General features: G+C 35.3%; 2 protein-coding genes across 5 annotated transcripts; both read left to right on the top strand.

Moving 5' to 3' along the window:
• The first annotated feature begins 3,645 nt into the window (after positions 1 to 3,645).
• Positions 3,646 to 13,114, top strand: LOC111800907 (small G protein signaling modulator 1-like). 4 transcript variants are annotated; one of them, XM_023684821.1, is made up of 12 exons: positions 3,646 to 4,000; positions 4,101 to 4,319; positions 4,772 to 4,870; positions 5,693 to 5,796; positions 7,893 to 8,698; positions 8,792 to 8,914; positions 8,999 to 9,087; positions 9,170 to 9,370; positions 10,210 to 10,611; positions 11,691 to 11,774; positions 12,235 to 12,410; positions 12,999 to 13,114. In XM_023684821.1, exons 2-11 carry the CDS (start codon positions 4,194 to 4,196, stop codon positions 12,274 to 12,276), a joined length of 2,076 nt encoding a protein of 691 aa, XP_023540589.1. In that variant the 5' UTR covers positions 3,646 to 4,000; positions 4,101 to 4,193; the 3' UTR covers positions 12,277 to 12,410; positions 12,999 to 13,114. The 4 variants fall into 4 exon arrangements, with proteins under 4 accessions (XP_023540589.1, XP_023540588.1, XP_023540587.1 ...); XM_023684820.1 differs by having other exon boundaries at positions 4,101 to 4,331; positions 13,004 to 13,114; XM_023684819.1 differs by having other exon boundaries at positions 4,101 to 4,331.
• A 1,623-nt stretch (positions 13,115 to 14,737) lies between these two features.
• Positions 14,738 to 25,083, top strand: LOC111800910. Its single transcript, XM_023684826.1, has 7 exons — positions 14,738 to 15,377; positions 16,226 to 16,325; positions 17,399 to 17,464; positions 20,779 to 20,893; positions 22,702 to 22,784; positions 22,879 to 22,940; positions 24,672 to 25,083. The coding sequence occupies exons 1-7, from the start codon at positions 15,178 to 15,180 to the stop codon at positions 24,781 to 24,783; spliced, it is 738 nt and encodes a 245-aa protein (XP_023540594.1). The 5' UTR covers positions 14,738 to 15,177; the 3' UTR covers positions 24,784 to 25,083.

Here is a 25,083-nt window from a genome sequence, read left to right as displayed (position 1 = left end):
AGATAAGGGGAGAGGCTTTTGAGGAAGTTTGTTAACAGAAAAAATAAAAGAACCAGATTCCCATTTCCCATACTCAAATTCAAAAATTAGGGTTTATTGGAGTTAGGGGTGATCTCTAATTCCCATATCTTACGTCATATAAACCCTTCCATTTTCTTCTTAATATATACACGTATCCTTTCCCCTTCCACGCGTCCCCTAAAACTCAAATTTCTTCCTACCCTAAATATTAAAACGCCTTGAGTTAAGTCTGGACTTTCTAAACCGACCCAAAATTGTTTCTGTAGGTCTGCTTAGTAAATAAGACATGTCGACTGTCTCCCGTAGTAACAAGCACATATTCATGTCCCCGATCGTCACATGTCTTTTCTCGTACCCACGAAGTAATGAATTTTATTTTAAAATATATCACTTGAACCAAATAAATTAATTATTAAAAAATTACTATATTTTATTTTTTTTACTTTTTATGCGTCAAATTAAAAATAAATATAAGGTGAAAAAGGCATTGAAAACTATGTTCTATATTGAAATTTAACTTAATTATTTAAAAAATATATATAATTGATATTTTTTTTATTAATAGAAATTAAGATTTAATTTAATTAGTAATTTAACTATTATAATATTAAATAAAAATTAGAAAACCCACCCAAGTTAGTTAATTATAGTTTTTTTTAGAGTACTAATTATTATTTTTTAAGAAAAAAATTAAATAGAATTAAAAAATACATAAATGTATATTTAAATTGATCCATACGTAATAGTTAGATGATACAATATCATCTCGATTTTATTAATTAATTAAATATGAATTTTCAACTTGTATATTATATTAACTTTGTTTTTAAACTAAGTTTGGGAAGGGTGTTACAATTATATTATAAAGTTTAATTATTATATGAATCGTAATCAAGTGATTGTAATTATATTGGGTACGTAAACAAGTGGAACCACAAGTACAGCTTTGCTTTCAAAGACAGCCTACCTTTTTCAAAACAAAACAACACAACCACAAGTTGTAATTGAAAGTGGACAATTTTGAGCTGACCAAAACAACCTCTTATTTAATTCTCTCCTCTATATCTAAATTGCCAACCCGAGCCACGACCACCTTGCAATATCGTACCATTTTTTCTTCTCAAATGCTCGAGACCATGTGTGTTGTGTTATATATTGATTTAACCGTACGTGTGGGTAATGATTCAAATATCTGGTTTTTTGGTTGATGATGTATGTCTTAACCAGCTCGGTTATGCTTAAATTGGTTTAAGTAGAAATTACAGTCACTCCTAACTTAAAAGAGGGTAACAATCCAGATTTGGCGCCTGATGTCCACGACATTCTCTGCGATATGGTCACGTTACTTACTCCTCACTTTTAATTGTGAAGATTATCCACATAGACCAACACAGATCCTTTTAGCATGCTTTCTCTTCACTTACATGCTTCCTAGTGAAATTCTCGGGAGGTCACCTAATATAGAATTGCTCCAAACAAAACACTGCATACCTTTAGAGTTCTTATCTAGAGCCACGGAAACAAAAAGGAAAGTACATCTTGTTGATATAGGTAACCATTCTATTCTCATAATTGCTCTCATTCGAATGTGGTCCCGGTTCATTCATGTACACCTCATTTACTCGGGTGTTAGAGTAAGAATTAGCTTGGGAAGATATAAAATTAAGAGTAAAAGGTTTGCATATTTCTTTTCAACGTTTTGTATTCATATGTGAACGATTTATCCTTATCCTTATCCCTATATAGTGGTTTGTAGGAAGTTTCAACTCTTCTTTTATTGATGTATGATAGCTTGTTGAAATAGTAGTTCTCGAAATCGACCCCTTGATATTCTTCGTGCAGCTCGCTAGTTGTGGTGAGTATTTAACGAGTCGAAAAATGTGGTTAGCATGTGACAACTCTCGAGTAATCAAAAGTAAGTGACAAGCTTTTGGACATTTGAAGGGTTGCTTTCGTATGAAGTGGAAGACCGAGTGTGACATAACCATGGTTAAGTTCGTGTATCTTTTTTTAATATATAAACCAATATAGATACACCGTAAGCAAAGATTGAAAGTTTAGATGCTGTGCAGACATAACCAATCAAAATTTTAGATACACAATTTATATTCGTGCACGGGGAAGTGTTTCATTCTTAGAATTACCAAATAAATATAAATAATATATTTTAAGAAAGATATTTTTGATAGTCGAACACGACTCTATCACTCAAACAAATTAAAATTGTTTAATCATGTCAACCCAACTCGAAATTGAAAGTAGGCAAATTGAATTTGAATTAAGTGTTAATTAATTTTACATGTAGCAATCGAATCATATAAACGACATAACTTAATTTGATTAAGAATATGATCTTAGTATATAATATAATAAAAAAAAATGTGGTAGGGGAGGTTAGCAAACCGGGTGGAATGTGGAATCAACTATATAATATGTATTCGAAATACAATCAAACTATATAATAAAAAAATGAAGATACTAATCTCGAGCTTTATAATTATATATGTTATGAACATGGGCTTCATGACCAATGGATCTCGGACAATCACGGCCGTCCATCTTGATTCCCACTTCCGATTTTGATTCCCCGTCAAGATTCTTTCCTCCTAATTGAATTCGTTTACATTAGGAGTAAAATTGAACCTTAAAAAACTCAAAATGTCCCATAACTGAGAATAATTGAACCACGAGACCTAAATTTATTTGGTCAACTTCACGCACGTGTCTCGGGTTAGTATAATTCTATTGTAACCTAAGATGTTAAAAGAGTCGTATAAACACTCATTTTCAACTGGGAGAATGTAAATTATTTAAATATTGAAGGTGGTAATCCGAGCACAACATCAACATACAGTTTTTTTTTTTTCTTTCGGTTTACTTTAATGTACTATAAATATTTATAGTTAAGTTATATTATTATATTGAAAATTTAAAATTTTATTCAAGAGAACTTAATAACATTAATTAATATAAAAGTTTGAAATTAAATTAAATAAATTTTAGTTTAAAAATAAAAAATGGGTATTAATCAATGGAACCCAATCCATGGTGGACTTGGCTTATGAAAATTGGGTTAGGCTCAAGCCCAAAACAATAAAGACCTAATTTTGAGGGCTAAATAACAATAATAAATGTATCCTTTAATTTTATAACCTAAGTTTATTATTTAGAAATTAAATTATGTACGCGTTTATTGTCCTAATACGCGTGTATTGTGTGAAGAAAATTTAATTAAAAATAATTTCAATAATGGAAAAATCGTCCTGAAATCGTAAATCTGTTACGACCTTAACATAAATGCACATTATTTTTTTAAGTAATAAATTTAATACGGATACCTCTATTGAGCTTGCAAGTAAGGGAAATGAAAAGTGTGAATATTATGAGTTTTTAAAATAATAAAAATAAAACAATAATAGATGCATAAATTAATCGAATTCAAAATAATAATTATTTTTTTTTTCATAAAAATTGAATATAAAAAAACCATTTTATTTATTTATTTATTTATTATTATTTTCATGAAAATTCAATATGAAAAGGAAAAACATTGCTCAAGTTTGTCGCTTTGGTATTGCGTCTGAGTGTTTGTCTGAAAAAAGAAAAAAAAAAAAAAGAAAAAGAAAAGAAAAAGAAAAAGAAGAAATGCGAGAGAAATGAAAGGAAACCGTCTGGCGCGGAAATGGCGAGGGAGATTTTTCTTCCCCAACCTAAGTTTTAACCTATTTGTGAATTTCAGAGATCTCTTCAGCTCGGTCTTCTTCAATCTCTCGTTTTTCAATCAATTCCTCGCCCTTTCTTTCCTGTGATTCGATTTGTAGTTCTATCAATGATATCAATCATCCACTGATTTCTGATTCCTTTCCCTTATTTCTTGCCATGCCGCATTTGTTTTCTTCATCTTTTATCGTACTCGCAAGTGTTTCTTCTACTTCTTTTTGCTTGCACGAGATATCTTCAATACAGGACTACAACCCAGGTTATCATTTTTGTTGTGATTACTGATTATCTGTTTGTGGTTACTCGGGTATTTCTTCTGGGGTAGTTAGAGTCCTGATTTAACTAGTCCCGTGCTGCAGTATTGACGTTTATTGATCGGGCTTTTCTCGGGCAATGGTAGTAGGGGTTGTTGAGGCAAGGAAGAAGGGTGATTTTGGGTTTTCTGGATTGTGATGTCTTGTGGTGGAGAAGCTGATAAGCAATGGACTTGTGCAAAAGCCGGGGCTGCAAGTTTGCAGAAAATGGGCTTGATTGTGCGAGACATTGGCGAACCATGCCTTCCACAATCGCCCATAAAGGTTGTTATAGCTGTAAGACTCTCATCAATTACGAGTATGCATGTGACTGAATGCTATTGAATGTTGTCCTGCTTCTTCTCCTATTTATTCGGTTTATGTACGCTTTGTATTTTTAGTTGAAGTTTCTAAATTATATTGGTCAAGCAACATTCAGTGACTTTATAAGCAAGTGGAGTGTTATATAATACAAGTTATCATAATAATGCTATTTTGTGCAATGATCTTAAACTGTATTTTGAGAATTCCCGGCTTGAGTAGTACCGAGGCAGATTTCTTATTACCCTACAATTTTGTTCTCTCTTTATGTAGTGTTTTAAGATACAAATACGTATTGGGGCTCTCTTTTCCTTGCCTATTGTTATCTCACAATAGTTGGATTATTGTGTTCTTTGACTGTTGACTTTTTATTTGTGTGTTTATGCAAAGTTTGTGGTGCTGTTTCCATGGTGCAGGTGAACAGAATGCTGAAGCCAGACAAGTGGCAAGCAGCATTTGATAGTGATGGAAAGGCTTTTGGCTTTCAGAAGGCACTCAAATCAATAGTTTTGGGGGTATGTTGTCTTACCATGAAAGATGACGAAATTCTATCTTAAAAGTCATTTCCTAGGTTTTTTTTTGTCATTTTAAACTCACATTTTATGATCAAGAGAAAGGTCTTTTAGGTTATATAATTTTCTTTAATTTCTCTTGCTATTTACCGGCAGCATGGCCCTTTTCTTTCTTGGTTTCATGATTAGCAATTTGGATTGCTTGTAAATGTTTAAATTTAATGAGGAAACAAATTGGCATCCACTATATATGAAGTTGAAAATAAACCAATTGAAACAAAAAAAAAAAAAAAAAAAAAAAAAAAAAAAAAAAAAAAAAAANCAGGAGTGGAAAATAGGCAGCATATTTCTCTGCTGGCTTAGTAGTGCAAATTTTTGAGGACCTGATTTTACATGAGTATGTGTTAGGTGATTTTCTCGTCATTTTATTTTCTAGTTGTTTTTTGTATATTTTCTGCCTAAAAATCTCTGAAGGTGATCAATCAGGCCCCTTTTTCAGTAGATGAAAGACGGATGAAAGTATATTATATATATATATGTATGTATATTTTGATCGAAGGAAAATTTCATTGATATAGAAAATGTACAAACAACCACATAGATACAAAAATGATCTCCACCTTGTCAACAAAATTATTAGGAAACAATTGCAAAATGAAAAAGAAAACTCTGATTTTGAAGACAAAAATGACATGAAAAGGACATTAGTTTCAATTTTAGTTACGATTTTTTTTTCTTTATATTTGATTACAAAACAGGTAGTTTTATTGATGCTTCATTGACTTAGTATGATTACAACACTGAAGTTTAATTGTGGTATGGCAGGGTGTGGATCCGTCTATTAGGGCAGAAGTATGGGAATTTTTGCTTGGCTGTTATGCTGTAGGTAGCACTGCTGAGCACCGCGGCCAACTAAGAAATGCCCGAAGGTTTTTATCTCACCTGGACAAAAATTCTTTGTGATGTCAGATTATTTGTGTTTATTTTTCTTGTTCATAGACATAGTTGTGCCTTTTACTATTGTGTGTATGTCAACAAGAAACAAACTATCCCCCCTTTTTATCCATTTATTATTATTGTTTTTTTGAATTTTCTGTACCCATTTTAGTTTTTTTTTTGTTTTTAAAATTAAATAAAGGTTAAATTATATATTTAATACTTAAAAACTTTAGAAATAATGTGTGTCGATGGAGTTATGGCTTAATTTTCAGCAAGAAATTCGATCTTCTAGAGGGTATTGTCCTTCCAATTGTTGTTATAAGAATGTTGGAAGCGTACTGTGGTTGTAAGTTAGATCCTTGCCTAATGACTTCAACAAGAAGTTGTTAGAAGGATCACCAAGCCATGCCCATTTGTGTTCCATGGAGAATGGGGCTGTCAATGTTGCCTAATCCCAAGAGTTTGTCCTTGTGGAACAACGTTCATGCATTTTTAGTATTCTATTTTTTAGTGTTATGAGTCTACTAGGAAACTTAGTGGTCAAAGGTGAGTTCGAACCCTTCCATGCTAGAAGCTGATATTGTATGCCGTTCCCAATTTTACGGATGCTGTTAATCCTCCTAAAGGGAAGAGATCAAATGATCTTTTATTTATTTATTTTTTAATTCCTAATCAGAATCAAACTTGATTAATGAATGAATGGAAAGGAAACAAAAACTCTGAAGTAGCTTCCAGCTTGCTACTCTAGTTGGAATTAATAAATGAAGGGCTTTGTACTCTCTCTATTGAGGGATGAAGATAGTTCTCGGAAAATGTAGCTCTACTTTCGTCCCTGTACTTTTTCCTTTTTCTAAACCACCTAGAATTTTCAACCTCATAAACATTCAACACAATCTTATGCCTAGTGTACTTAGATTCAAATCCATTGCCTACAAAATGGACAATTTACTTAGGTTCATTAATTGTTTCTGATGAGAGAATCCTAGTAAATTGTCCTAAGAATCCCCCCTTGTTATGTGCCTCTTGATTTAGGTAGAGTGCACCCAGAGGGACCCAGAACGCGAACAAGGTTGCGAGGAGCCCAACCTTTAGATTCTTTTAAAGAGTTCTTAGGTTTCTTAACCATATTTTTCAGAGAGTAGCGTTGTTCAGGACCAAAGAATTTTGTCCTTAGGATGGAAGAGAATCTTTAAAGATACTGTTTGACATGCTGAAAGATTCTGCTGGGGAAGCACCGTAAAATGCTGAAGGTATTTAGGAGTTTGGTTCAAATAATGTGGCAATTGGACTTTACTCTACAGAATACGTTGGTTTGAAGTCTAAACTTGGTATGAAAAGAGAAGATTAAATATCCTTAAAGGGAGAACTCTGATTGCAATGAGAGTATAACCTACTCTTACATGTTGGGTAAACTGAAGCTTAAAAGGTAGGCATAAAATAGATCTGAAAAGATTATAAATCCCTGAAATAAAAGGACATGAGCACTGATAGGGATGTTAACCTTGCAAGAATTCAGCTTCCCACCCAAATTCCTTTCTGAAATACCAGTATGCAGAAATGTCTTTGCAATTATATCCAATTTGCAGTGGAGCGTTTCTATCTTTCCTGCTTAAATTGTTTATTCCTTTGTTTCCTCTTTACTTTTTTATTGCTTTCTTTTCACTACCTTCTAAGTTTTGTTTCTTTTGAGCATTAGTCTTTTTTAATCTCTTCAATGAAAAGTTTCTTTCATTGTTCAAAGAAAAGACCATCAGCGATTTCACAACTTTTTGCTAAAATATGTGCACACAATAAATTCTTACTAGAGTATCTTTTTTCTTCTCCGTTGTCTTCCTTCCCTCCTCTTTTTATTATCTTGTTTCTTGTTTGCCAGAGGTTCTATGCCTTTTCTTATTTCATGGAACAGAATGATATCTTCTCTCTCTCTCTCTCTCTCTCTCTCTCTCTCTCTCTCTCTCTCTCTCTCNATATATATATATATATATTTATTTATTTAAAATTCAAGTTTTCTTCATAGTACTTAAAGATGTAAAATTTTACGGCCTCATGGTTCCCTTCAAATAGCTACATGAAACTTTTCATGCAGGGAACGTTACAGGGACCTGATAAAGGAGTGTCGGATGGTACATTCTAGCATAGGAACTGGTTCCCTTGCCTACCCTGTGGGTTCTAAAGTTATGGATATGAGGACGTCATCTAAAGATGAAGTGCCAAGGGAAGCTGAAAGTGAAAGTAGAGAAGCTTCCGTTCATAATACTAATACAGTAGAAGATTCTTTTTGTAGGGATAATAATTGTATAGATAAATCATACACATGCCAGAGGGAAAGCTCGAGCAATACAGCAGAACTTGCGAATGTTAGGAGAAGTCCAGATAGTGCAGCAAATGGGTCCATTTGTTGTGAACCCATTTCTGGTCCTTGCAATTGTTATTCCTTAAAAGTAGGGAGTGAAGCAGATGGATCAGCAATTGTTACAGAAAATGAATATGATTTTCCTCCACTACCTGTCATTGACTTGTTTGACAAGGAAAACAAAGATAAGAACAAATATTTCCTGCATAATGCCAATCTCTCTACTCAACGCAAATTGAGATTTGAAGATGGCAGCATGCACAGTTTTCAGATAAACAACAATGAAGATTTAGTTATTGAATCAAATGCCTCATCCTCTAACAATGTTTCTCATCCCATTAGCTCTGAAATTGAAATTATACAGCTTGATTCAAGTGATCCAGAACTCCAGCATAATAGCTTGTGCAATAAAACAGAACCAACAAACAGATCGAAATCCAATGTACCAGAAACGGCATATCTAAATGCAAAAGTCTACCATAATGGTGCTGTCAGTGAAGCTAGAGTATCTGAATGGCTTTGGACACTACACCGAATAGGTACATTTCAGAAAGCAGCAGATTTGCGTTTGTGTCCTGATGTACAAATCTAATTTTTCAATCTTATTTGACTCGCATATTTTTTTTATCCAGTGGTAGATGTGGTTCGAACAGATAGTCATCTTGAGTTCTATGACAATACGAGAAACTTAGCTAGGATGTCAGACATCCTTGCAGTTTATGCATGGGTTGATCCTGCGACTGGTTATTGTCAAGGTTGTGGTTTTTTTTATATCATTTTTCTCATTCATATTTTCTACTAACATAATTTGCTGCAAAAATATGGTATTATGATTTCAGGAATGAGTGACTTGCTATCTCCTTTTGTTGTTCTATTTGAGGATAATGCTGATGCATTTTGGTGCTTTGAGATGCTCTTAAGAAGAATGGTACTTTCCAGTACTGTTGGAAAATATCTTGGGCTGGATTTCTTATTATCTTTCCCTCTAACACACTGTTGCCATATTTCAGCGTGAGAATTTTCAGATGGAAGGTCCAACTCGGGTGATGAAACAGTTGGAAGCATTGTGGAAAATTTTGGAACTTACTGACAGGGAAATCTTCACTCACCTGTCGCAGATAGGTGCTGAGAGCCTACATTTTGCATTTCCGATGCTCTTGGTACTTTTTCGTCGGGAGTTGACATTTAATGAGGCACTTTGTATGTGGGAGGTTAGTGTTCCTTTTCATTCAGCGTTCAGAAAATTAGAATTCATTATTATTATTATTATTTTTGTTGCTTATGGGCAACTTGTGGATGGGTATGAACTGATTGAAGGATTATAGCGTAAATCGCAAACTCTGTGGGGTTATATTTTTTCTGAAGTCTTGTTCAAATTTCTATGCGCTTCTAACCACAAAAAGAGAGCATCATGCGGAAGCTGTGGGGAAGCTTTGAAGATGGCTATATCAAAATGGTGCTTCCAAACTCCGGATTTGTCTTAAAAAATTGGTCGATTCCTTTCAAGCCAAATTTACAAAAATATGTATGTGACCGCATTAACCCATAGAAGATTAGCTTGAGGAGGTAAAACAGGACCAGGTAGTAGCTGAAGAGCATTTCTACTTTTAATATTATCAAAAAACGTGCTGAACATTGAGCATCTTAAATAAAGAAAACCAGCAATCAGCTTATGAGCATGAAAAAAAAAAAAGCGGTCTTAGCTTTCACCATCTTCAACACACAATGAAGGCACTGATGGCTGTAAAACCAAGGAGAAAAGTTTCTTTAAAGAAAGTCTGCTGTATTTAAGCCGTAAAAAGGAAAATCGAAGATTGAACATTGATTTTCTCGGGACTTTTAGACTTCCATATGGCTGAAAACTCATCTTTGATATTTAGTGAATCTCTTTTTGTTAGATTACACCGTAATGATCGAGTATGTAATTGTGTTCTTTTTTATTTATCTAAGATTGATGTAATGTTGGGCAATTTCTTTTTATTCATGGGTGATCTGTAATGGAAATATAATACTCAGTTTCAATCCTAACAGCATATTGTCCTTCATTTAGATGATGTGGGCTGCTGATTTTGATGAATCAAAAGCTTACAGTTTAGAGGGAAGTTGTCTGGAAGCATTGACATTACAACTACCAAGAGGCTCGGAAGTGGAAATAAGTGAGGGACACATGGACAATGGTCACAGCAACACGAAAGAAATCTTACAATCAAATAATGAAAATTTGGAACGTTCTTCGTGTGACAATGCTGGAATGAAGTCACCATCTGCCCATGCATTTTGTGGCTTGACAAGGAATCTTTGTTCAAGAAATGATCATATAAAGAAGTGCACTGTGATATCATCAACTAAGCAAGGAGATGATGAGCTTCCTGTTTTTTGTGTTGCAGCAATCCTTATAACGAATCGCCAGAAGATAATTAGAGAAACACGTTCTATTGATGATTTGATCAAGGTAGGTGCATTTGAATGCATTTTATGATAAATGATTCTGGTAAATACTACAAATTCTTTTTACGACATATTTCTTGTTATGGCTCTTGGCTCTTATTATAGCCTAAATGGTTTTTTGGAAAATCCAAAAGACCTTTTTATAAATCCAGTTGACTGGGATATCATCATTGAGCTATCAATTTCTATGCCCATATACGTGTGTGTACACACACACACACACACAAAGCTCTGTTCTCTAATATAGTTCTACTAGACATTGTTTAGTATATAAGACACTTTTCTGATTTGGCTCTCGGCTGATTTTTGGTTGTCCGCATTTTTTTTCCCTTTAATTAGACGTTGGATGTACATAATATGCTCCTCGTTAGAAGGAAAACCTTTTAACCTGTAACTGAAAATCCCAGAGCAATTACTAAAGGATTTGGAAAGGGCTTTCAATTGTGTTGATTGGCCGGGGTGTCATATTGATGCAAGCTCAGAAAATTGGGCCAAGATGGAGGGGGAAGTCCATTGTGGATTGCAAGAACCCGCTAACCCTATCTTTTGCCGAAGGCAGTGCAACAATGTTTCTTCCAAAGATAGGGCAGCGTCTTTGTAGAGAATACCTGACCATTAGGGGAGGACAGTTTGTAGGGAATATCTGACCGTTAGGGGAGGAGGTGTATCAATAATAACACTGTTTTCGCTGCTTCCAGTATTGATTACAACATCACAAACCTTACTACTGTACTCTGAGACTTGAAAATCAAAGTTAGGGCACTTCTGGTTTGGAAGGTTGTTTTATCTTCCTCTTTCTTGTAATCTTGTCTCATTGAGATTATCAATTTCTGTGAGTTTATGAGGGTTTATGTATGTTTATATGTTCGACATAGAAAATTACAAGTGTCTGTACCCTTAAGGAGGTTTAAAATTACTCTGAATAAATCACTCTTAATTTATTTAGATTGTTAGTTTTTTTAGAGTTTAACACGTAGGAGTCAAGTTTTCAAACTTCTAGTTGAGCTACACTCAGATGGACACTTCAAGTTGTTAGTTGTTACACACTTTTATAATTTTTTTTCTATCTTTCTCATTTGGCAGATTTTTAATGATAAGATGCTGAAGATCCGTGTCAAAAGATGCATACGTACATCAATCAAATTGCGGAAGAAATATATTTCCAAGGTGAGCTGCAGGTCCAAGTGCCTTTTCTAATCTTGCCATATTGATTATTTTAACGCACTAATGGCTATTTACCCTTTTCTCTTGGAGGTTAAAGTTATATTTCTTTAGTCATAATCTGTATTGATTATCTCGATCGGTTGCTTTTATTAATTTTAGATGCTCCATGATTACGGACCTACGGCCGTTCATTATGACCATATTATTGAATAACTTGGTGATAAGTTAGCATAAATAGAACGACAATCACATTCTTTTTTCATTGTTACTATATTCTTTTTTTATCACTGTCAATTGGATCAATTTTTTTTAGTTTTGGATTACAATGTATTGTAGACTAGGAGGATATGTTACGTTGCTTTGTGTGGTTTTATGGTTCATGTTTATGTTTCTACGCCATGCTGTCTTTTCCAAAAAAGTTATTATTGAAGTACGATGAAACTTTGGCCTTCTCCGTAATCAGGTAATCAAGAAAAAGAGCCTCCGATCTCATGATGAGGACTAGTGCTGCGCCATTTATACAATGCAACAGAAGTACAACAATAGCAATTAGTTGAAATGAAACAGCTGATGAAAAATGCATTGGCAGTTCATGGATTCAAGCTATATGCAACTCTCTTCTGCTTCAGATCCTTCACGGTAATTTTACAATTGGCTCTCATTGTTTGCATCTATAAGTTTCCTTTGGATTATAAATATAGATATTATTTTTGATTCTTATATTTGCGGACATTAAGTTTATAGAAAATGAAGTAATATTCGTCCAATAAAAGCTAAATAATTTCCTTCTCTCTCATATTTGGGGGACTTGTGTACTCGTTCTTTGTTGTACTTTCCATGCCTCCCTTTGTATCAGTGATGAAAATCTTAGAGAGTGTTACAGTTTCTCTTAGATGGGTTTTCTTTATACTCTCCAAGGGGAGTTGCAAGAAATTTAGATGTCCAAGATCCTCGTATGTTCTAGAACTTAGACATTTGACATCCTTGAATTTTGCTAGAAAATCTTGTGTCTGGTAGGACTTGTAGATGTGAATTCACTATAACATATGATCCAATGATACTTAAGTTTTCTTAACATGTAATGTTAGATAGAGTTATATTCATGTGTTAACTATTACTTTTATATCTGTGCCTCTAATCAATGTATTTCTTCTTTCACAGTGATGCATAAGATTTTAATTTCTAATAAATTCACTCTCTCTTTTGACCTCATTCTTGTGAGATCAGTGCAGAGATTATGAAATGGGAAGAATTATCTTTGCTTCTGTCGTCTACAATGGGCAATAGGAATTCCTTTTACAGGCTCAAGGACACTGATTGATTTCATATTCAAATCATTGTTCATTCAAATATGGTAGTAGTGAGTGACGAGGGCGTGTTAGAAACGTTGTTATACATCGTCCCGAGTGGAAGTTAGTGTATTTGATTTTTGATAGTTTTTGTCGAGAAGAGAAGCGGAAGAGGGTGAAATATGAAGTTAGAACATTGTTATACAACCTTCAACACTGTGATTAGAACAAATTACACATCCTACAGAGGAATTCGTAGTGTTCCAATTCTTTGTATGCCATTGAAGCCAAAATGGCACCACTGTATATGGAGGTCCTGTGTTAACCTCTGTTTTATATATATATATATACATACATTTCCCTGATACAAAGCGTTGTTAATTTTGATTGAACAATGCCCCACCTATATATTACACAAATTCACCATTTTTCTTCCCCTAATTCCTCTTCCCTGCAAGATTCAAATCCATTGCCTACAAAATGAACACAAAATCACCACAGATGGCGTCGCCGGTGAACGCCCTAATTTCACGGCCAAAACCAACCGGCTGATCCTGAAATTGCGTAATCCATTCAGGTCAAAAATGGAAACTCGGCTTGCTTTGATCTCCGGCAATGGAGTCTTTCTTTACGGAAAAGCTCCGGCGGCGGCGCGAAGAAAAAGAGGCGGCTTTTTCGGATAGTCAAAGAATTAATTAATTAATTACTTACCTTACATTCGTTTGGTAAATTAAAATTTTATTAATGAATAACTAAAATTAGTTTCTTTTATGATATTGTTATAAAATTATTATTATTATTATTGTATTATATTATAACAACATAATTGTAACTAATAACTAAAATAGAACATTAATTCGTATATAAATAAATGATCATCATTTTTCTATAAAATATAATCATTATCCATTAATAATTGATAAATTATTTTGATTAAAATAATACATTAACAATTTTTTTTAACAAAAAGAAAACTTGTGCAAATTGCTTTGAGAAAATATGAAATTATGAATAATAAAAAAGGGTTAAAAATCTAATGCGTTTTAAGTTGAATGATTATAAAAAAAATCACAATAAAATTTTAGCAATTAAAAAAAAGGTTTGAAATAAATAAATAAAAAAAGAAAAAAAAAAAAAGAAAAAAAGATATGATAAAAGAAACAGGGAATCGTAGTTGGGTTGGAAGTGGGGTAGAACGGACATTTCACTTGAATAGAGAATCCTTTTCTATAAGGAAGACAATACTCCAAAATTTTTAAATATCTCTCCCAACTAATTAAATTATAAAATTAATTAAAATTTAGTTCATTATGATTTTATTTTTATACATCATTAACTGTCAAATTAAATAATTTTATTCTACGATTAAATCAAAATAGAATGTCAAATTAAATAATTTTATTCTACGATTAAATCAAAATAGAAGGTAAGAGAGTCAGATGATTGTCGGGTAAAATTAATCGAGTGTATTTAAATGGACCAACTCCAAAAATTGAAGTCATTTTAATATTTTAAATTAGTATTTTAATGGAAATTATAGTTTAGCATATTTTTAAATTGGTTGTAATTAAAAAAAAAAAAAAAAATTAAGAAGAAAAAGACAGGAAATAAAGAAAGGAAAAAGAAAAAGAAAGGTAAAAATGTTATGTTGGTTAGAGGAATATGTTGACACCTTCTGACGTCAAAACAACAAACCCTCTCTCTCTCTCTCTCTCTCTCTCTCTCGCTCCGATTGCCGAATACTCAGCCACCGCTCTCATCTCATTCTTTTCTGCAACTTCCTTTTAATTTATTTTGTTTTGCAGAGCTCCCTTCAGTCTTATTCCGTACAAATCTTTGACCTCTATCTGCTTCCCTCCTCTTTTTCCCCACCCCTTCTTTTTTCAGTTTCTTCATTGGTTGACTCTTCTATCTTCAATTTTTCTTTTGAGGACGTTGCTTTCTGTTTCTTCTCTGCCTTCTTTCTTCTGGGTTCCTTGATTTTGGTTCCAGGATTCTGAATTGGCGGGAGCCAACGGTCAATTATGTGGTTTTAGGAGGTGGGTTTGTTTCAATTTTGATTTTGGATTTGGATTTCGATTTGGGATTGGGAAACGGTTGAATTGTTGGGAGTTTTGATGGCTAACCCATCTGGGAACCATCAAGAAGCTGGCCAACCCTCGTCTTCCTTCGATGGAGGGAACCCCAGCAATGGTAATTCCACCCCAGTGCCTGCAGCGGATAGTTCCAGCTCCGCTCTTGCGATGAAGCACAATCCTGGTATCTCCACGGATTGGACATCTGATGAGCAGCTCACACTGGAAGAAGGCCTTAAGAAGTGAGTTTTTCCTGTTTTCAATCGTTGCTTTTGAGCTTGTCCGGAAGTTGCTTAAATTAAGGGGGGGATTTGATTAATTTTCTCTTGTTTCCCAATGGGAATTCATTTTTGCCTTTTAAGTTCGAGCTATTTCACCTAATTTTTGCAGCTTTTTTCGTGGGTTGGTTCATGCTTTATCATTTCAAATGGTTAAATTAGGAGATTGGTCCCTAATTCATTTGGGGATTGGACGAGAGGAACAATTTGTACACTTTTTTTTTAGTATCTTAAAATTCCTCTTAGTATACCAGCGACGTCTATGGACTGAACTAATTCTTATGGAGTAGTGGAAATATATATGTTAACACAGTTTGCTTCGAATGAGATTCTTGGTAGTTTACCATTTATGCGTTTATGTGGAATATGCCCCTTCGATAATCTGAACCTCACCACATAGCATCTGATAATAGTTCTTGCACTTATTCTTGGCCAGTAGAGTACTAACACTAAGAAGATTTTAACTCTAACAGCCTGCCATATGACTGCTGGAATGAGTTCTAACACTGAATTCTTACTTCTAAGGTTCCGCTTGAGTTTCTTTTGTTTTCATGGCTCTTGGTATTATGAGGCCATGCTTTTTAATGAATTCTTGTGTGAATATGAGGGGTCTCTTATTTGTTCTTAGAGGCTTCTTTTCTTTTACTTTTTCATCTTTCTTTCTTCTTCATTTTCTAATGTCTCTGTAAGGGGAAATAAGGTCATAATTGGGCTGATCTCTGTGTGTAGTCTTACCCCATTCTTCTAAATATTGCATTTTAGGTGGCCTGGTCGTTTTAGTAAATGATCTTGATTTGGTTTATATGACACAGATATGCCGGAGAGTCTAGTGTTATTCGTTATGCAAAGATTGCTATGCAGCTACCAAATAAAACTGTACGAGATGTTGCCTTGCGTTGCAGATGGATGAATGTGAGTTCCTTTACTCAGTTCTTGCTTTTGTAAACAAATAAATTATTGACAAAATTTCTGTTTTGTGAATCATCATGGGTACGCTAGACTGGTAATTGGTTAGAATTTACTATCGCCAAAGAAATATCCAAATTAGAGTGGCACTATTTTGTGCTTAGAATCACCTTTGCTTGAATCTTCATGAAGTTCTTGCCTTCAATGTGGTTATGTAACGGCCCAAGCCCACCGCTAGCAGATATTGTCCTTTTTGGGCTTTTCCTTTTGGGCTTCTCCTCAAGGTTTTTAAAACGCGTCTTCTAGAAGGTGTTTCATTCTCCTTTCCAACCGATGTGGGATCTCAGAATCCACCCCTCTTTGGGGCCCAGCATCCTCGCTGGCACTCGTTTCTTTCTCCGATCGATGTGGGACCTCCACCAAATCTTCCCCCCTTCGGGGCCCAGCATCCTTGCTGGCAAATCGCCTCATGTCCACCCCCCTTTGGGGCACAACCTCGTCTGGTGTTTAGTGTTTGGCTCTGATAGCATTTGTAACAACCCAAGCCCACGCAGATATTATCCTCTTTGAGTTTTCCCTTTTGGGCTTCCCCTCAAGGTTTTTAAAACACCTCTGCTAGGAAGAGGTTTCCACACTCTTATAAAGGGTGTTTCGTTCTCTTCCCCAACCGATGTGGGATCCCACAGGTTCTATTAAACAAAGTAGGTTAAAATACATGCATATTCTAAACTGTATATACTTCAATGGTCTGGAAGTCAATGCATCCACACAATTATGCCCCTTCTGACAATTATGGACGAAAGATGCGAAGACTTTTATATCCACGTTTCTCTTGTTTTTTAAACTCAAAAGAAATGGATAAATTTTCTTCCTGTTCAGGCAAGTGTTTTCCCTTTAAAACTAGATTTCTTTATTTAATTTTGTATGTGGTTCTTTTTGGTCTGTGTATTTAACTATAGCAATGAAAGGCACTCTATCATCACCTATGGAGATCTATATACTTTTATATCATTATTGCAGGTTTCAATTTTATTTATGCCCTCTCAATTTCTCTTTGTTTCACTTTTTATTTTTGTCAGAAAAAGGAAAATAGCAAGAGAAGGAAGGAAGAACACAATTTAACAAGAAAGAATAAAGATAAGAAGGTATCATGTAAATCATTGGTGTTTTTTCTTTGTGTTGTCTTGTTTTTTTTTCCTTGATTTATTGTACATTTGTTACTTGCAGCGTATGCATTAGTTAAACCCCTATTAAGTGCCTGATAAATGGTTGTTTCTCTCAATTTTATTCAGCGATTGAATCTGCTGCCAATTTGGGCTAGCAGTATATTAAGTAGGCTGCTAACTGGTAGCTAAAATCCTAATAGCTTAAGAAACTAAACTGAACAAGGAAATAACCTCCTTGAGCAGAATAACTACTTTTCATTGACCAATTAGAAATAGCTCCAACCAACATTATTCATTTCTGTCATTGCAGATAACATTATATTTGGTGTTCTTTACGTGCTTGCATTATTTCTTCCCTTTATTTTCCATCTTTTTCAGANATTTGGGGATTGGACGAGAGGAACAATTTGTACACTTTTTTTTTAGTATCTTAAAATTCCTCTTAGTATACCAGCGACGTCTATGGACTGAACTAATTCTTATGGAGTAGTGGAAATATATATGTTAACACAGTTTGCTTCGAATGAGATTCTTGGTAGTTTACCATTTATGCGTTTATGTGGAATATGCCCCTTCGATAATCTGAACCTCACCACATAGCATCTGATAATAGTTCTTGCACTTATTCTTGGCCAGTAGAGTACTAACACTAAGAAGATTTTAACTCTAACAGCCTGCCATATGACTGCTGGAATGAGTTCTAACACTGAATTCTTACTTCTAAGGTTCCGCTTGAGTTTCTTTTGTTTTCATGGCTCTTGGTATTATGAGGCCATGCTTTTTAATGAATTCTTGTGTGAATATGAGGGGTCTCTTATTTGTTCTTAGAGGCTTCTTTTCTTTTACTTTTTCATCTTTCTTTCTTCTTCATTTTCTAATGTCTCTGTAAGGGGAAATAAGGTCATAATTGGGCTGATCTCTGTGTGTAGTCTTACCCCATTCTTCTAAATATTGCATTTTAGGTGGCCTGGTCGTTTTAGTAAATGATCTTGATTTGGTTTATATGACACAGATATGCCGGAGAGTCTAGTGTTATTCGTTATGCAAAGATTGCTATGCAGCTACCAAATAAAACTGTACGAGATGTTGCCTTGCGTTGCAGATGGATGAATGTGAGTTCCTTTACTCAGTTCTTGCTTTTGTAAACAAATAAATTATTGACAAAATTTCTGTTTTGTGAATCATCATGGGTACGCTAGACTGGTAATTGGTTAGAATTTACTATCGCCAAAGAAATATCCAAATTAGAGTGGCACTATTTTGTGCTTAGAATCACCTTTGCTTGAATCTTCATGAAGTTCTTGCCTTCAATGTGGTTATGTAACGGCCCAAGCCCACCGCTAGCAGATATTGTCCTTTTTGGGCTTTTCCTTTTGGGCTTCTCCTCAAGGTTTTTAAAACGCGTCTTCTAGAAGGTGTTTCATTCTCCTTTCCAACCGATGTGGGATCTCAGAATCCACCCCTCTTTGGGGCCCAGCATCCTCGCTGGCACTCGTTTCTTTCTCCGATCGATGTGGGACCTCCACCAAATCTTCCCCCCTTCGGGGCCCAGCATCCTTGCTGGCAAATCGCCTCATGTCCACCCCCCTTTGGGGCACAACCTCGTCTGGTGTTTAGTGTTTGGCTCTGATAGCATTTGTAACAACCCAAGCCCACGCAGATATTATCCTCTTTGAGTTTTCCCTTTTGGGCTTCCCCTCAAGGTTTTTAAAACACCTCTGCTAGGAAGAGGTTTCCACACTCTTATAAAGGGTGTTTCGTTCTCTTCCCCAACCGATGTGGGATCCCACAGGTTCTATTAAACAAAGTAGGTTAAAATACATGCATATTCTAAACTGTATATACTTCAATGGTCTGGAAGTCAATGCATCCACACAATTATGCCCCTTCTGACAATTATGGACGAAAGATGCGAAGACTTTTATATCCACGTTTCTCTTGTTTTTTAAACTCAAAAGAAATGGATAAATTTTCTTCCTGTTCAGGCAAGTGTTTTCCCTTTAAAACTAGATTTCTTTATTTAATTTTGTATGTGGTTCTTTTTGGTCTGTGTATTTAACTATAGCAATGAAAGGCACTCTATCATCACCTATGGAGATCTATATACTTTTATATCATTATTGCAGGTTTCAATTTTATTTATGCCCTCTCAATTTCTCTTTGTTTCACTTTTTATTTTTGTCAGAAAAAGGAAAATAGCAAGAGAAGGAAGGAAGAACACAATTTAACAAGAAAGAATAAAGATAAGAAGGTATCATGTAAATCATTGGTGTTTTTTCTTTGTGTTGTCTTGTTTTTTTTTCCTTGATTTATTGTACATTTGTTACTTGCAGCGTATGCATTAGTTAAACCCCTATTAAGTGCCTGATAAATGGTTGTTTCTCTCAATTTTATTCAGCGATTGAATCTGCTGCCAATTTGGGCTAGCAGTATATTAAGTAGGCTGCTAACTGGTAGCTAAAATCCTAATAGCTTAAGAAACTAAACTGAACAAGGAAATAACCTCCTTGAGCAGAATAACTACTTTTCATTGACCAATTAGAAATAGCTCCAACCAACATTATTCATTTCTGTCATTGCAGATAACATTATATTTGGTGTTCTTTACGTGCTTGCATTATTTCTTCCCTTTATTTTCCATCTTTTTCAGAACTTTGTTTTAAAACGTTGTACCATAAGAAAGATGTAATTGTATTTTGAATGCTAATGTCAAGGATAAAACTCATTAGATTGTTGCAAAACTCATTATATTTGATGTCTTGTAAGTGCAGTATGTCTTCTTTAAGTTCAAACTGTAAGTGCTTTATGTACTCTGGGGTTTTGTGTCTGTGTCTTCTTGGGGTGCTTTGTTCTCCATTGTTTTATTTCATTTCTTGTATTTTTGGGAATTCCTTTCTTTTTGGTTCGGCTTCTTGTTCTTTTGACTACCTATGGGGTCTGTTCCTCGAGCTCTATTTTCCTTTTCCTTTTATATCAATGAAAAATTGTTTCTTGTTAAAAAAAAAAACACGCTTTAACACGTTAGAGTGTATATTTCATTTAAAGCATCCACCATGTTGTGTTTGTATTTCAGTACTGGGTTTCTAGGGAAAGATACTCCGTTATATCTGTGCCTTCGAGGGCCAAGACTCTTTACTTTTAACGTGATATTATCCAATGACTGCCAACCAGAACCAGTAAATTTTATTGTTAAATGCAAATGAATATATAAGTTGGCCATTTTTCGATGGAAAGTCTCACCATAATTTTGGCATGCTCATAGAGCTGAGGAATGATATTTTTCTTTGTTCCAGGAAAGAGTATCTGACCCTTCAATGAAGTCAGCACAGGTTGCAGCTAGGCCTAATGTGTCTCCTTATGGAATGCCTATGATTCCCATGGACAATGATGACGGCGTCTCATATAAAGGTTTTGTTTCTACACATGTCTTCCTTCACACCACTGTGTTTTGGGCTGTTGCAGCTCCCACTCTTCATTCTCAACATGATGGATGAGGGAGTAAATTTCATATCTGTTATTAATAGACTTGTAGGTGCTGTTCTTAAAAGAAAAATATAGACATGTAGGTAATAAATCGTAGAGTAATTATTCAACTGCCATGCTTGTTTTTCTGTATACCCAAACCATTTGATACCCATTTTTCCCCCTTCTCTGAAAGTTTTACCTGTCTTTTGGCTATTTGAAGATATAAATGGTATCGTGAAGCGTGATTGTCTTTTGATAGGCGTTGTATCATCATTAGTATATGTTAAGAAACCCTTGGAAAATTTGGAATACTTTTTTTTTTTTTTGTTTTTTGTTTTTTGTGTGTGTGTGTATAAAATGGATGATGCTAAAAGTTGGAAAGTTGTTCCTTCAGAGGAATTCTATGTTTGTTCATTGAAAAAATATATCTTTTCCTTCCCCAACACCGAACGAGGCATTGTCGTCCATTTGGAAACCAAAAAGCCTTTATAAAGTCGATGTTCTAATCGGGAGAAATACTCCACTCAGGTTTAATAGTGCTGAAATCTCCAAAGGGAACTTTCTTCCTCAGTTTGCTACCCTCTAGTTTGCTCATTGTGTGTTGGGGATGGTGAATGGTCAAGATCACATATTTTTCTCATGTTCATTGTGGCTAAATGCTAGTTTTCTTTATTCAAGATTTTCAAAGTTTAATGGGTCCATAACAAAGGTGCAAGCTGTCATATTTCATACTTCCAGAAATTTGGTTTCACAGGAATCAAAGAATATTTGATTCAGGTGTTTGGTTCAAGAGGATGAACTTGGAACAGCTTCTCTGCGCTTAGAAAGTTCAAAATTATCAATCTCATTATGGTTAAAGTCAAGACTTTTGATGGTGGTTAGAGAGAAATCAAAGAATTTTCAATTGGGAGTGTTTCTATCAAAGAATGTTCTTTTTGTTTCAAGAAGGAAAAAGAGCTACATTGTCCCCCAAGGTGATTCCACAGGTGATTCCACTTCCCCTGTAACGGCCCAAATCCACTGCTAGTAGATATTATCTTTTTTGGGCTTTCCCTTTCGGGCTTCCCTTCAAGCTTTTTAAAATGCGTCTGCTAGGGAGAGGTTTCCACACCCTTGTAAAAAATGTTTCGTTCTACTCCCCAACCGAGGTGGGATCTCCCAATCCACCTCCTTTGGGGACTAGCATCCTTGCTGGCACTCATTCCTTTCTCCAATCGATGTGGAACCCCCCAATCTACCTCCATTGGAGCCCAATGTCCTTGCTGACACACCGCCTCGTGTCCATTGCCCAAACCCTCAAATATTGTCCTCTTTGGGTTTTTTCTTTCGGGCTTCCCCTTAAGGTTTTTAAAATGCGTTTGCTAGGGAGAGGTTTCTACACCCTTATAAAAAGTGCTTTGTTCTCCTCCCCAACCGATGTGGGATCTCACATCCCCTTTCCCAAACCTTGAGAGAAAGTCTGTTGTGCTTGTTTTAGAATGTGAGAAACAGATTCGTTTCAAGGTCTTGATGCATATTATGTTCAGGTTTGCAATTGTTTTTTTCTGCAATATACAGGAAACAAAATAATTCATTGATGAAATGAAAAATTGCAATGAAAGTTACAATTAGGTTGGTTGTGAGTTTTCCTTTCGGTTTTATATATACAGGTCACAAGCAATGAAAGTTGCTTGTGAGTTCTCCTTTAGGTTATACATATTGGATTAGAAAAAGAGCATAACATTTTCATTTGTTCATTGTGATGCTTTCAGCTATTGGTGGTACAACTGGAGAGCTTCTTGAACAGAATGCACATGCCATGAATCAAATATCTTCTAATCTTGCATCTTTTCAGGTGAAGAACTTGGCTGTCCGGATCTTGTTTCACCATTTTTAAGTTTAAGCAAGAATCTACGAACGAGTAAGTAATAACTTTTTGTTTTATGCAGATACAAGATAATATCAGTCTCTTCTGCCAAACGCGAGATAACATCCTCAAAATAATGAGCGAGTAAGTAACATTACCTTCACTGCTTTTCTCCTCACTCCCCCCATTTGTACCAGCATGCTTTCCTTAGTTTTATCGAATATTCATACCCTCTTAACGTACATTTAGCAGAAAGTCCATTTTTAGCATGCAAATTATGTTGTCTACTACCTTGGAATAACAACTCCTCCATTTGTCTATTTTGTTTGTTATCTTCTGCGAGATAGGTTCCCATAAGTACCAAACTTTGGATCATCTCCAAGTAGGAGGTCTACACAATATATGGGAACCGATCTCACAGAAGATAACAAACAAAATTGACAGATAGAACTAGGTGTTAGACCCTCCTGTGTGTCCATGCTAAATCATTTATGGAATCCGTTATGGATAGCGGGTGTATAATCCAATCTCCAACACATGGGCAGGGGTGCAAAGTCGGCACACCCGTGCCGTGACACTATTCTTGGAAGACCCATTTCAAAGAAAGACACATGAGATGCTCGTCTCGCAAAGCTTGTCCACGTTGTGGCACACGTATGTGCTACAAAGTATCTTGCTTAGGCCACAAGGCCTAAGGGTGGTAGAGAGTTGACGCCATGTCTCCTCCTATAATACATTTTGAGACATTTCCAATCTTTTTGGAGTACACATCATTTTGGCAAGCCGTCATGACTCTGTGGAGCATCCGTCGAGTATGCGATTGACACCAAATTTGGTGAGGTTTCATCTTTCATATAGGTGGACTTAACTCTAGAGTTTCATGCTGGAACTCATATCGATACCCTGACTTCTGAAGTCTATCTATAACAAAGCTCACCATTCATATCAAAACCTCAAAACTCATGTTACCTCGTTCTCTTCAACCTTGTGTATGCCTTAGCTTGACTTGAATGTAAACTCTTGGTGTGTTAGATGATGCACCGTCCTCCTCAGTTGCATCATGACACTTGTTTATCTTGGCTCTCACATGGTCGGAGGAACGCCACTTGAGGGTCGTCCCTTGTTTGTCTTGTGTGTGGGGTCACAACCTACTTTCTCTCAGTGAGGTTGTGGCACTCTCCCCCACATAAGCTAGTCATCGTCCTCAATGACTTTCTTAGGGGCACAATCACATCGCCAATTGTGACACATGGCATACCTTTCCCTTTGTTCCCTCCGAGATCGAGAACTTTTCCAGTTTGGTTGCGTTCCATGGATCTATATCCCTACATGTGTCTTCGTTTTGCCTAGCCTTTTTACAGTACTCATATCAAGGTATTCCTTTCTTTGGGTACTTTTCAAAGTTTGGTTTTGGTGAGTTTTTCCTTGTTAGCGTAGATAGATATCTCATTTTGAGGTTTGCTTGCAGATGGATAGACTTTTTTTCTTGGATAATCACTGCTATGCTTGACTTGGGAAACTCCAAGTCTCATGGGTTAGATGAGTTGACTTCTAATTTCTTCAATAACCAGCTAGCACATTATTATAAGATGATATGTTCCAACTGGTCAATGTTTACTCGTAGCTTAGGAAGCTCGGTTTTGGTGACTAAGACCAACTAGTTTGGTTGCGTAAATTAATTTTGAGGTGTAGGTTGGTTGAATCGAAAAGTTACTAATTCCTCTAGCTCTTGGTAAAATCAACTCCTCAGTTCGACCTTTTTATGAACCGTATAGTAAGTTACAGGAATTCTTATAGCTGTCTACTTTAAAAGTCGAAATTCAAAATTTTGTAGAGAAAAGTTCTGAAACTTGTCTTGAATCTTGATGGTTGTAGCTTGAACGAAATGCCCGAAGTAATGAAGCAGATGCCGCCTCTTCCAGTGAAGGTGAACGACGAGTTAGCGAACACAATCCTGCCACCGACCGCTCACTCTATGCAATCATGAAAAGTCATCAACAACACAAATCTCCCTTTCAAATTACTTCCTCAAGCAAGGAAAGGGAAGGAAAGGAAAGCATTTTCTGCATATGAATGATCAAATTGTTTAGTTGCTATAATTTGAGTCCACAAAGTTGTTTTAATTTATTTCTTCCTTTTTGTTGGTTTAGCATATATGGATTCATACATTAGTTTGAAGAGGTAGATTGTAACTTAGATGCTGTGTAATAATTAGGAATGCTTTTCTTTCTAATGCTCTCCCAAAAATGAAAAGTCATAATAAACAATATTTCTTCGCTTGAAAAAA

Source organism: Cucurbita pepo, chromosome LG08 (genome assembly GCF_002806865.2).
Source record: "Cucurbita pepo subsp. pepo cultivar mu-cu-16 chromosome LG08, ASM280686v2, whole genome shotgun sequence".
Taxonomy (NCBI): domain Eukaryota; kingdom Viridiplantae; phylum Streptophyta; class Magnoliopsida; order Cucurbitales; family Cucurbitaceae; genus Cucurbita; species Cucurbita pepo.
The sequence above is the reverse complement of the archived record's forward strand: the minus strand, read 5'-3'. Positions and strand labels throughout refer to the sequence as shown.

Bases quoted from the DNA above. Each gene is read 5' to 3' on its own strand.
- LOC111800907 (XM_023684820.1), top strand. From the start codon at position 4,194: ATGTCTTGTGGTGGAGAAGCTGATAAGCAATGGACTTGTGCAAAAGCC. The intron at 8,915-8,998 runs GTTGTGGTTTTT...TTATGATTTCAG, and splicing joins TGCGACTGGTTATTGTCAAG to GAATGAGTGACTTGCTATCT. The intron at 9,371-10,209 runs GTTAGTGTTCCT...TCCTTCATTTAG, and splicing joins AGGCACTTTGTATGTGGGAG to ATGATGTGGGCTGCTGATTT.
- LOC111800910 (XM_023684826.1), top strand. From the start codon at position 15,178: ATGGCTAACCCATCTGGGAACCATCAAGAAGCTGGCCAACCCTCGTCT. The intron at 17,465-20,778 runs GTATCATGTAAA...TCTTTGTTCCAG, and splicing joins GAAAGAATAAAGATAAGAAG to GAAAGAGTATCTGACCCTTC. The intron at 22,941-24,671 runs GTAAGTAACATT...TGATGGTTGTAG, and splicing joins ATCCTCAAAATAATGAGCGA to CTTGAACGAAATGCCCGAAG.